Here is an 11,343-nt window from a genome sequence, read left to right as displayed (position 1 = left end):
AAATCAAGGTACACCACATCCATTGGTCTCCCTGCATCTACAGAGTCAGGCATCTCATCATAGAAGGCAATTAAGTTGGTCAGTCATAACTTGCCCTTTGTGAATCCATGCCAACTGTTCTTAATCACCTTTTTCTCCTCCAAGTGCTTAGAAATGGATTCTTTGAGGATCTGCTCCATGATTTTTCCAGGGACTAAGGTGAAGCTGACTGGTCTGCAGTTCCCTGGATCCTCCTTCTTCCCTTTCTTAAATATGGACACTGTGTTTGCCCTTTTCCAATCATCCAGGACCTATCCTGATCATCATGAGTTTTCAAAGATGATAGCCAATGGTTCTGTAATCACATCAGGCAACTCCCTCAGCACCCTCAAGTGCATCCCATCCATCCCCATGGACTTGTCCATGTCCAGCTTTTCTAATTAGTTTCTAACCTGTTCTTTCACCACTGAGGGCTGCTCACCAAACTGAGCTGCCTGGTGCAGTAGTCTGGGAGCTGACTTTGCCTGTGAAGGCTGAGGCAAAATAGGCATTGAGAACTTCAGCCTTTTCTGCATCCTCTGTCACAAGGTTGCCTCCCCCATTCAGTAAGGGACCTACACTTTCCCTGATCCTCCTCTTGCTACCAACATACTTGTAGAAACCCTTCTTGTTACCCTTCACATCCCTTGCTAGCTGCAACTCCAGCTGTGCTTTGGCCTTCCTGACTTCATCCCTGCGTGCCTGAGCAATGCTCTTATATTCTTCCCTAGTCATCTGTCCAAGTTTCCACTTCTTATAAGCTTCTTTTTTGTGATTTAGTTTAATGAAGAGTTCCCCGTGAAGCCAAGCTGGTCTGCCATACTTGTTAGTCTTACTGCACATCAGGATGGTTTGTTCCTGCACTCTCAGTAAGGCTTCTTTGAAGTACAGCCAGCCCTCCTGGACTCCTCTCCCCCTCAGTCTGGCTTTCCAGGGGATCCTGCCCATGAGTTCCCTGAGTGAATCAAAGTCTATTTTTCTGAAGTCCAGGGTCCTTACTCTGCTGCTCTCCATCCTTCCTTTCCTCAGGATCCTGAACTCAATCATCTCGTGGTCACTGCTGTCTAAGTTGCCATCCACTACTACATTCCCTACCAATTCATCCCTGTTTGTGAGAAGCAGGTCAAGCAGAGCATAGGCCCTAGTTGGCCACTCCAGCACTTGCACCCCAAAGTTGTCCCCAGTATTCTCCAAAAACTTCCTGGATTGCCTGTGCACTGCTGTATTGCACTCCCAGCAGATGTCAGAATAACTGAAGTCCCCCATGAGAACCAGGGCCTGTGATCGGGAAACTTCTGCTACCCGTTTGAAGGAAGCCTCATTCACCACTTCCTCCTGGTCTGGTGGTCTATAGCAGACCCCACCATGGCATCACCCTTGTTGCTTTCCCCTGTGACCCTAAGCCACAGACTCTCAACAGGCCTATCTCCAGTCCCTCTCTTCAGCCAGCTTCAGCTACCAACCTCCTACTACCTACACCAAATGTATCATCAATCTCTTCCTGAATAGCCAGAATGCTACTTCTTCAACTCTAACCCTGTTTACTGCTTGGATATCTCTGCCCTTTGATATATGAACATGTTGTTGCATCAATTCCATCGTGAATAGTGGTCTGGATAAGTTTGCACTGCTGTGTGCAAAGAAAAGCAGGCTAATAGACCGCATATGGGAATTGTGAGATGCACTTACCTGTAATGGTTAGAAAGAAGGGTAAACGTGAATGTGTGTGTGTTCATGGGCAGCATTTTATTCACATTGATGGGAGGCATAGACAGAATAGGATTATGTGGCAAGAGCATGGGACTAAAATGGTCCATGCAGATGCACAAGAACACTGGGGATGCTGCCTGAGTGCACTGTGGGAACCATCCAGGCCTAAATGACTTGGCAGAGAGACAGTGGGAGCAATGTCACAGATACCCAGCTTCTCTGCATCCCTACTAAATGCCTATGTTCCCCAAGACCCAATCAACAATTAATGTTTCCTAAACCTCATTCAGTTTTCTTGCCCCTAGCTTCTAGCCTGCTACTCCCGTTTACCAAGGCATGGGCTTTGCACCATCAGAAACAGGCAGAGATGAATGAAAGATTTTCATCAGAAACTGAAGTAGCTGAGGGCACTGGGATACAAAGACACATGACACTGGGACCTGAAGGTTTAAGAAAAACATCATCTATCCTCAGAGTCAACCTAAAATGACAAGAGTTGGCAACACTGAAATAACTGAAGAAATTCCAGTAATGTAAAATTGTTAGCACAGAAGAAAAAGTTTGTTCTTGAATCCTGAATAAAAATTCCCTGTAGATATGGTGCTTTCTGTATTGCTTTTGACTATAATCTAAATTTGGACAGTAGGTGTCACTATTACCCATTCACACAGAGTCACCTTCTCAGTATGTTGTACACTTCCCAATATAAATGATGATTTTTCTTAAAACGGTTTTTTATTTAGTAAGCAAACTACATTGGTCCCCCAAAATTCTACGTATTTATACAAAGATTTTCCAGATATGCTGACACCCCAATGACTTTCCAGGCACACTGAAATGTTCTGTTTAAGAACCTTCAAAACAACTGAGCACATTGTAAAATCTAGAGTGATGATTTTGTTAGGCGTATTTGGTAATCATCTCTTAAATTCACATGATTTTAAAATGCACTTTAGTTATGCCTTCTCATATGCAATCTACATATGCAATCTTCTTTGGGAATCCCTTGTAGTCCAGGATGATTGTCTTTCATGACTATAAGGGCCTTGGTTTTGAAACATCTACTTAGATCAGGGGTGTCCAACCTTTTGAATGTGGGGCCGGATCATCAATTTTTTATCACCCAGTGCACCGGTGAGCCTTATTCAAAGACCTCACAGGAAGCGGTATTACATCAGGAACTGGTCACGTGACCTTTGACACCAATGAAGTTGCATGAAGTGACAATGAAATGGGTCTGGAAATGTGGTTTAAAATCCAAAATAAAAAAATATAAAAGCAACAATGAAATAATACCATACACTTGACTAAAATAAACACTTTCACTTCTACTCACTTCTCAATTAATAAAAGAAGCATAATGCAAGTTGATAGATCAAATGTGGAAAAGATATCAGCCAGAGTGGAAACTAATCAAAGCAACAAAATATGGGCATTTTTGAGAATAAACATCAAGAAGATTTACTTTTATTGAATTAATAACTTGTTAGTAACACATCTTTAACAAGTAGTAACAAGTTGAACCCCCAATCCCCCACAAAGAGAAACAGAAGCAAACACAATCCAAACACTGGATAGTATTTTTACAAAGATTTTTACCTGCTCCAAATTTACATTGGAGCCCAGATCATTCATGCTCTATTCTTAAGCATACTGTTCAGTCTTAAACAAGCATACAACACAGCTGCAGGGGGCTCAGCCACAGCTTTCCCACCCTGGTGCAGCCCGGCCAGCCCACGCTGTCCCTTATCAAGTGGTGGCTTCCCTATGTGCTGCTGCACTTTCCCGCTACCTGCGCTAGCTGTTCCCAAAAGGCAGGAGGCTCCACTGCCACTTCTGCTGGCCAGTGCTGACCCAGCTGGGCATCCCCAGCAGCACGTGGGAAGCCAGCTTCAGCTGCATGCTGCCCTGGATGGGATGGGCCCAGACGGGTTGGCACCAGCTAGGAAAAGCAGCATGCAGCTGAAGCTGGCTTCCCATGTGCTGCTGGGGATGGAGGGAGGCCAGCCAGGTCGGCACCGGTTAGTAGAAGTGGCAGTGGAGCCATGTGCTGCTTGGGACTGCCCGGTGCAGGCAGGGGGAAAAAGCATCTGAGCCCCTGCCGCTCTGGTCGGGCTCATCCTGTCCCGTCCCATCCTGTCCCAAGTGGCACACGTCTCTGCCGCCACTTCTGCTAGCCGGTGCAGACGTGTCCCGGTTCCTCCCATCCCCAGCAGCATGTGGGAAGCCAGCTTCAATTGCATGCCACTTTTCCTGGCTGGTGCTGACCTGGCTGGGTCCATCCTATCCAGAGCAGCATGCAGCTGAAGCCGGCTTCCCACAAGCTGCTGGGGATGGGAGGAGCCCGGCCGGGACTGCACAGGCCAGCAGAAGCAGTGGCAGAGCCGTGTGCCACTTGGGATGGGACGAGCCCGGCCAGAGTGGCAGGGGCTCAGCTGCATTTTCCCCCTACCTGCGCTGGTCAGTCCCAAGCAGCACACGGCTCCGCCGCTGCCCCTGCTGGCCGGTGTCGACCTGGCTGGCCTCCTCCCGTTCCCAGCAGCATGTGGGAATCCGGCATCAGCTGCATGCTGCTCTGGATGGGACAAACCCACCTAGGTCGGCAACAGCCAGCAGAGGCAGTGGCGGAGCCGTGTGCCACTCAGGACTGACCAGCACAGGTAGGGGGAAAATGCAGCTGAGCCCCTGCTCCTCCGGCTGGGCTCATCCTGTCCTGAGTGGCACATGGCTACTCCTCTTCCCACATGCACCGCGTTGGCAACATCAAGCTGACACAGTGCACGTGGGAACCTTGTCTCTTCCCCAGCCCTTCAGCAGGTTTACTTTCATTTCCGGTTGCAGCACCTCGGGCCTCAGAAAACACCTTGGTGGCCTGCATGGCGGCCCATGGGCCGTATGTTGGACAAGCCTGGCTTAGATGCACCCCTGCACATGCACAAAGCCCCACGGTGGGCAGTGAAGTTTTATGTGAGCCCAGGGGTAATGGCTGCACATGTCTCTTGGCAGGATCACAGCATAAGTCATGTATTGAGCCTACCACTAAAGAGAACTCCCATCCGTAACCTTCCTCAACTTCAAGCCTCCATAACCAAACCTAAATTCCTCAACCATCAGTATTACTGAACCAACAGGCTGAAGATCACGTTTGTCCATGCCCTACATATTTGAAAATAAATTTATTTTGATCAAAAAGTAGTTATGTTCTCTGGAAGTCATTGTAGCAAGCATTTTTGTCTTTTTCTTCATAGATTATTCAAGAGTTTGGATTCTAGGGGTTTTTTTTAATTGTATACTTTTTGAAATAGCTAAAAAAGTCAGTATTCAAGTGCTGGCAAGGAAGATGACATTGAATGGCAAATAAGTATGCACTGCTCACTGGTAAAAAGGACAGAGGGGAGTAGAGTAACAGTAGATGGTAGGAAAGCAAAAAGTATCCTACTAGCAGGTAAGCTTGAGTCAAACCCTGAAGAACACAGAACATAAGGGTTTTCAAAGTTTGGACCTAAATTTTGTGTTCTGGCACTATCTCTAGTTACTAGAAATTTTGGTTTTAATGAGTAGGAAACAAAGTCAAACTTCTGCTTTGGGGGGGGGGGTGGAACTTATTTGAATGGATGTGAACAAATGGTGAGCTAACTGGCAGCAGGGTTCCATCCATTTTGTTCTCTGCTCCAAGAAGTCCACTAACTGTTCTATCAAGGTGCGTTAGAAACACTGCTATTAATGTTACGGGTCACTCTGATGTGGCCCAGAAATTACATGTTGAACTACTATGCATTAAAAGTCATTAAGTTTCTGGGCACCAAATGCTTCAGAGTTGGTACATCTACATGTTCATTAATGAGCTTTTGCTACGGCACATTAAAGTTAGTACCTCTAACTACTAAATGTGCATGAGGCTGCCCTAGTATACAGTAGCAAAAGCACACACTTTTTTTAGTGACACTTAATGTGCAGTAGCCTAATTTTACTGTGCCTTAGTGTATTAGCACCATTTTTGCCATGGCACTCTAATGCACAGTAAAATAGTCTACTGCACTTTAAAGTGCAAGTATAGACATGTCCAGTGTGTATCAAAATAGTACTCAGAGGCAAAAATCAACAGGGACAGGGTATAAGAAGGCCAAATTTTACGTTACATAAATTAATTATATTAGAACTCTACTGGGATGTAACAGAGGATGAAGCATAAGGAAAAAAACTACCATATTTGTTTCAAGAAAGCCAAAACACAATCATTTTTCATTTCTATAGAATGTATCTGATGTTTTAAAATTTGCTTGTCTTAGAATCAGTAATGTAAAAGGCTGTAATATAAATTTCAAGCTATTAAAAAGTCAAGCCTTTGACATTTCACTTAGGCTGAAAAATGTTTTTAAAACAAGAGGAGATTTTTGCCCTCCTCTTGGAGGGCAAGGTTTTCTGAACACAAGAGAGGGAAAAGGGGTTGTTTATTCAAATCTTAAAATAAGGATATCATGATTATAAAATTAACAGTGTTTGTACTTGTCTTGGATGCTCGAACAAATGTTTTTTGTCCTACTACAGAGGTGTATGATCCTACCAGTAATTCGGTTTTCAATTTCTCCTTGCATCTGGAGAGAGTCAACATAAATGGTCCTGTTTCCAATGATTCGCGCACATGCAATTCCTCTGTAAGGCTGACAGAACCCATCTTCCTGGTAATCTTCCCTGCAAAAGACAAATTTGGATTGTATAAGTGCATCTACAGATGTCTCGCTGTCCCCAAAGAATTTTTAAGAATTTTATTCTTATAAAAAGATTGTAAATCTGGAATTCTTCAGTTCTCCAGGTGCTGCTTTCTCCCTCCAATTCCCTTTATACCAGAGTCCAGCAGTATTTATGGAGGCACCACTGCAAGCCTCTAAATCAAGAAAGGAACAAAGTAAGAACCAAAAATACTCAATACAGTTATATGCTAATGATAATGTGATTTGACAGAGGAATCTATTAGAAAGCTGCTAGGCTGAGATAGTAATATAGGTTGCATTACATATCCTCATACAGTCCTGGCATATAACTGAATTCGATGAAATCAGACAAACAGTTGGTTCTCTTCTCCCACTTCTTTCAACCATTCTTCAATTTCTGCAGCAAACAGCAAAATAGGACTTGCCAAGCTTTAATTAACATACAACATAATTCTGAACTAAAACTAAATTCAAAGTAATCAGTGGCTACCTTCTTTTCCCTCCCACCTTTGTCAGATTTGGTAAAAAATCTATCTTCATTGAGCATAATTTTGCCCTCCCTTTTACCAGTGAAATATATTGTTGTAAATGGAGTTGCTCTATTAACACTGAGAACTCAACGGCATGTTTTGGCACTTTTAACTACAGAATAATTTAAAATGCATATTTTAATGTGGTACTTCAAAGTTCTCCACAGGTTGGCCAACCTTGTTTGCCTTATTGTCATATCATGATGGCACCTCCTGTTTTTGCTCCTTCAAAGGGGCCTTTCTTGACTGCTCATGTGTCTTTGTACTTTCTTCCTTACAGCTTCCCATGGGTGGGAGAAAACTCCTAGCTAGTATCTGTGAAACCGCCATGTTATCCTCCTTGTAGCTCATACCAAGAAGAAATATGGAAAGCTGCCATGTGATAGAAAGTTGGACAGGGAATGCGTTGTTACTCATCTGACTACTAAGTTGTGGCTACTGAACAACTAAGAACAGTGCATGCAGTAAGTCTGTGTTAAAATAACCCATTATTTTTGTTACTCCTATGCCATGCCTTGTCTTTCACCTTGTTTTTTGTCTCATTCACTTGGTATATTTTGCCTCTTATATTAAAATGTTTGAGGGTGGGGGGGGACAAGGAGAGGGAGGACTTTCATTTACTGAACATTTAGAAAGAGCTAAAAACAATGGAGTCCTGATCTGCTTGAGGACTTTATGCAGTAAATAAATATTTAGGCCCGCAAATAGAGATGGACTGATACATTGGTCCATATTGTATCAGAACCAATAAAAGGAAAATTGACATTATCAGCAATTGGCTTTTTTTGGCTGATGTGGCCGATAATGTTGCCAATAAATGCCATGTGCATGTGCACGGCTGCAGCATGCACGCAGCCAGGAAAGCAGCCTGACAACCTGGAAAGCAGTGTCCAGTTGATAAGGGGCAGGGGAAGAGGTGTGTGGGGAGAGGCAGATCAAGGTCCCCACAATGAGGGAGGGAGTGGGAGAGGGGCTGGAGCAGGGGCATGGGACGAAGTTGCACGTGGCTCGTTCCAGAGGCACAGGGGGTGGAGAAGGGGAGCGGCTCCTGCTGCTGCATGTAACCCTGGAGGAGGCATGGGGGTATGTGCCCTCTGGATGTGAGCACAGGGTGAGGGTGGACTGGGGGCAGTGCTGGGCTCTTCCTGGAGAGGGGTGCTGGGTTGGGGTTGCGCTTGGGGCAGGTAAGGTGGGGCGGCTGGCAGCAGCACGGGGAGGGGAAGCTATGGGAGGTCTCAGCCACCTTAAAATTCACAGTAGCTCCCCCCATAACCCCTCTCCCAGCACCACCGCTCCCTGCCCCACCTCTGCCCGCAGCTCTGGCCCAGCCCCTCCCCCCTGCTGGGAAGAGCCTGGCACCACCCCTGGCTCCAAACAGGCAGCCTGCTCTTGCCCTACACACAGCTCTGTGGGGCTCATGCCTCTAATGACTCCCCCAGACCAGCTGGTCGTGGCTCCGTCCCATGCCCCTCCCTGCCCCGGTTGGGCAGTGCCTAGCCCTGCCTCAGCTCCATTCCCTCAACATGGGGGCTTTGATCTGTGCCCCCCACGCCCCTTCCTCCCCACAGATTTACCAGCCTGATGCTGCTCTCAAAGCTGCTAGGCTGCATATTGGCAATCTGCTCGGGATCAGTTGACATGGCTCATTAATAATCAGCCATCGATATCGACCCAAAACATCTTTGTTGTTGCACTCCTACCTACAATATAAATGTTAGATGTTAATAAAGTAATCATTTATGTACAAATATAGAATTAAGATTGACTTCAGCAGAGGCATTTCACTGTGCTCCAATGCAGAACAATGTCAAGGTAGAGCCTGATGCTTTCAGGACAAGCTAACTGTCACAATGAACTATTTTAAGCTGCAGACTCATTATTGTAATAAAACCTCTTATTTTGTAACAATTCCCAAATATGCTGAGTCTGAAACATCAAAGTGCTGCACTTGCACAGTTAACAAGTCCAGAGAACCTCAATGGGAAGTGAACTATCTTCGTAATTAACTGAATGAATATGAAACCCCTATTTGACCTCTTTCTCACAGGCAGAGTTCAAACACCTACCCTGGGGGAGATAAGTCAGTGATGAGATCTAAATGTAACCATACCTGACATTCCTCCTATACCTCTGTGTGGAGGATACCTTGATAAGAACAGGAACCTTGCCAGTATAAAGAATCTGCAAGAATAAGTCATCTAAACAACGATGTTTTGGTGGCAAAAGTAGTATGATCAGTTATTCAGTGTCAGTATATTTATTTCTGTCATGAACTTTTAAGGACAGGTCAGATACTATATATATACATGTATATTAATACAGATTTCCCCTGTGGAGTGTAATAGTCAACTGCTGATTAAACTAAACTGGATAGGGCCATTACCATGGATGCAAGCAAAAGTAAACAGTAATTTGATGTCAGAAGTTCTGACAGAAGCAGGCCTCTTGTTAAAATACATTTGGCATGTATCCTGTGTATCTGTCTAGCATACGTCAGGCAAAGCATTAAACGGAGTCTGGCTACCATTAATGACCTAGAGAACTAAGCTAGATTTAACCCTTTTAACAAAGACAGTCATTTTCAACAAAGCTGTAGCACTCCTAGGCTTCATTCTCCAGTCAAACACAGTTCTCTGGAGTCACAGGAAGCTTTTGATTCATGTCCCAAACCAGATGTCAGTAACTTAATTTATGATCAGAGCCGGATTTAGAGCTGCTATGGCTGAAAATAAGCAGAAATTAAGACTTTTCAATTTCCTGTTTCTTTAAATGTAAAGACTCTTCTGATCAAGAACATTGTTAGGAGCAGAACTTGACTCCAGGGCCAGGTACAGACATTACACTTTTACTGGTAGTGACTGGAAACAAGTCTGTACCCATAACAGAACAGAAGTTCGGTACAGACTGGTTTAAAAATGGTGGAACCTGGTTTAATACTTGCCCCCACCCACACACACACACCAAAGGGCAAATATATGTTCTGTTTGCTACCAATCTAAACTATGCCACTTACAGGAAACCATGCAACTTCATGCAATTCTGTCTTGGGCTTTTTGAATGTGTGTACCTAGCCCAGGAGAACAGTCCACAAGAGCTCACTTTATCCCACCTGCTAATATCTTAACCATGAACTCCAAAGAAAAGAAGCATTTTGTTTTTGTCCTTTAATAGCCTTTTAAAAATAGATATTTAACAATACTATCATATTACTTCTCCTCCTACCTTTTTCTTCTTTTTTTAACAGGGGTGTATTAGGAATATCAACCATTGTGAATTCCATACCTCTCCCCAACCCTCGCTGGGAGACTCTTTTAAAGACCAGATACCTGCAAACAGCACAGAATGCCATTTCCTCGACCTCCCCCCCTCATAACAACTTTTCTCCCAAGTTTTCATCAGGTTTGTGAGTAAAGCAGCTTTAGAGAAACTGTATGACTAAACTTGCCCACTTCTCTTAATGCTCCAATTTCAGTTTCTGTGATGTCATATCCCAACTAGTTTTCCGGCAAATAAGAAGAGTATATTTGTAAGGAACAAAAGGCTGTCCCTAAGCTAGCAAGCAAGAAATACTGAGGAGAGAGGAGTGGCTTAGATTATAACCATAAAAGAGCATCAACTGACCTGGCTCGGGCACCTATTTCTTGCAAAAAAGTGATGCTCTTCACCCCAATAGCCAGCAATAGAGACCTGCCTGTGATGTGGAAAATCACAGTTCAAATCCTTCCCTCTTATTTGGAGCAGGAAACTGAACTCAGGAGCATGGCTTAACCCTTGGGATATTAAGTATGTTGGCATGGGAGTTTCCCAACACTTCCTGCTGAAGGTGTTTCATGTTGCAAAACTATTTTAAATTTTTTATTGGGCCAAAGAGAGAGAGGGAAAAAGTAAGAGACCGACTCAATAGCTCAGTGGCTAAAGACTTCGCCTTGAATATGAGAATGCTAGATTTCTGTTCTTGCTGTAATTAATAGTTAATTTAAGCTTCAGCAAGAGAAATGGACAGAACCTCACCCCAAAAGAATGAACAACCTTATAGTTGAGCATTTCACTAGTAGATGGGAGACCCAAGATCAAATCCCTGCTCCAAATCAGGCCAGTGGCATAACTAGGGTGAGGAAACCACCCTGGGCACCAATTTTGGGAAAGGAGGTGAAATGGCTCCCCCTGGCAGCTATGCAATGACACTAGTGATGCAGTGGCAACTGAAAGTCACCATGGCCCCTGTTTTTTGAGCACCCTGCTGCATTGCTACATGGATGAATCAGGAAGAAAATAGACCTGAACTGGAATTATGTACATCCAAATGAGTGCTCTCATCATGAGGAGAGGCTATGGGACCTGAACCTGTTCAGCCTCCACAAGAGAAGGCTGAG

General features: G+C 44.4%; 1 protein-coding gene across 1 annotated transcript in view; it reads right to left on the bottom strand.

Moving 5' to 3' along the window:
* ROR2 (receptor tyrosine kinase like orphan receptor 2) overlaps nucleotides 1–11,343 on the bottom strand; it is a 371,576-nt gene that overhangs the window by 19,459 nt on the left and 340,774 nt on the right. The window contains exon 5 of the mRNA XM_019517294.1: nucleotides 6,293–6,420. Coding sequence (XP_019372839.1) covers nucleotides 6,293–6,420 — 128 coding nt within the window. The remainder of the gene's footprint in view (nucleotides 1–6,292; nucleotides 6,421–11,343) is intronic.

Source organism: Gavialis gangeticus, unplaced genomic scaffold (genome assembly GCF_001723915.1).
Source record: "Gavialis gangeticus isolate Ggan-Ray unplaced genomic scaffold, GavGan_comp1, whole genome shotgun sequence".
NCBI classification, from domain to species: Eukaryota; Metazoa; Chordata; order Crocodylia; family Gavialidae; genus Gavialis; species Gavialis gangeticus.
This window is presented reverse-complemented; position numbering and strand designations above follow the sequence as displayed.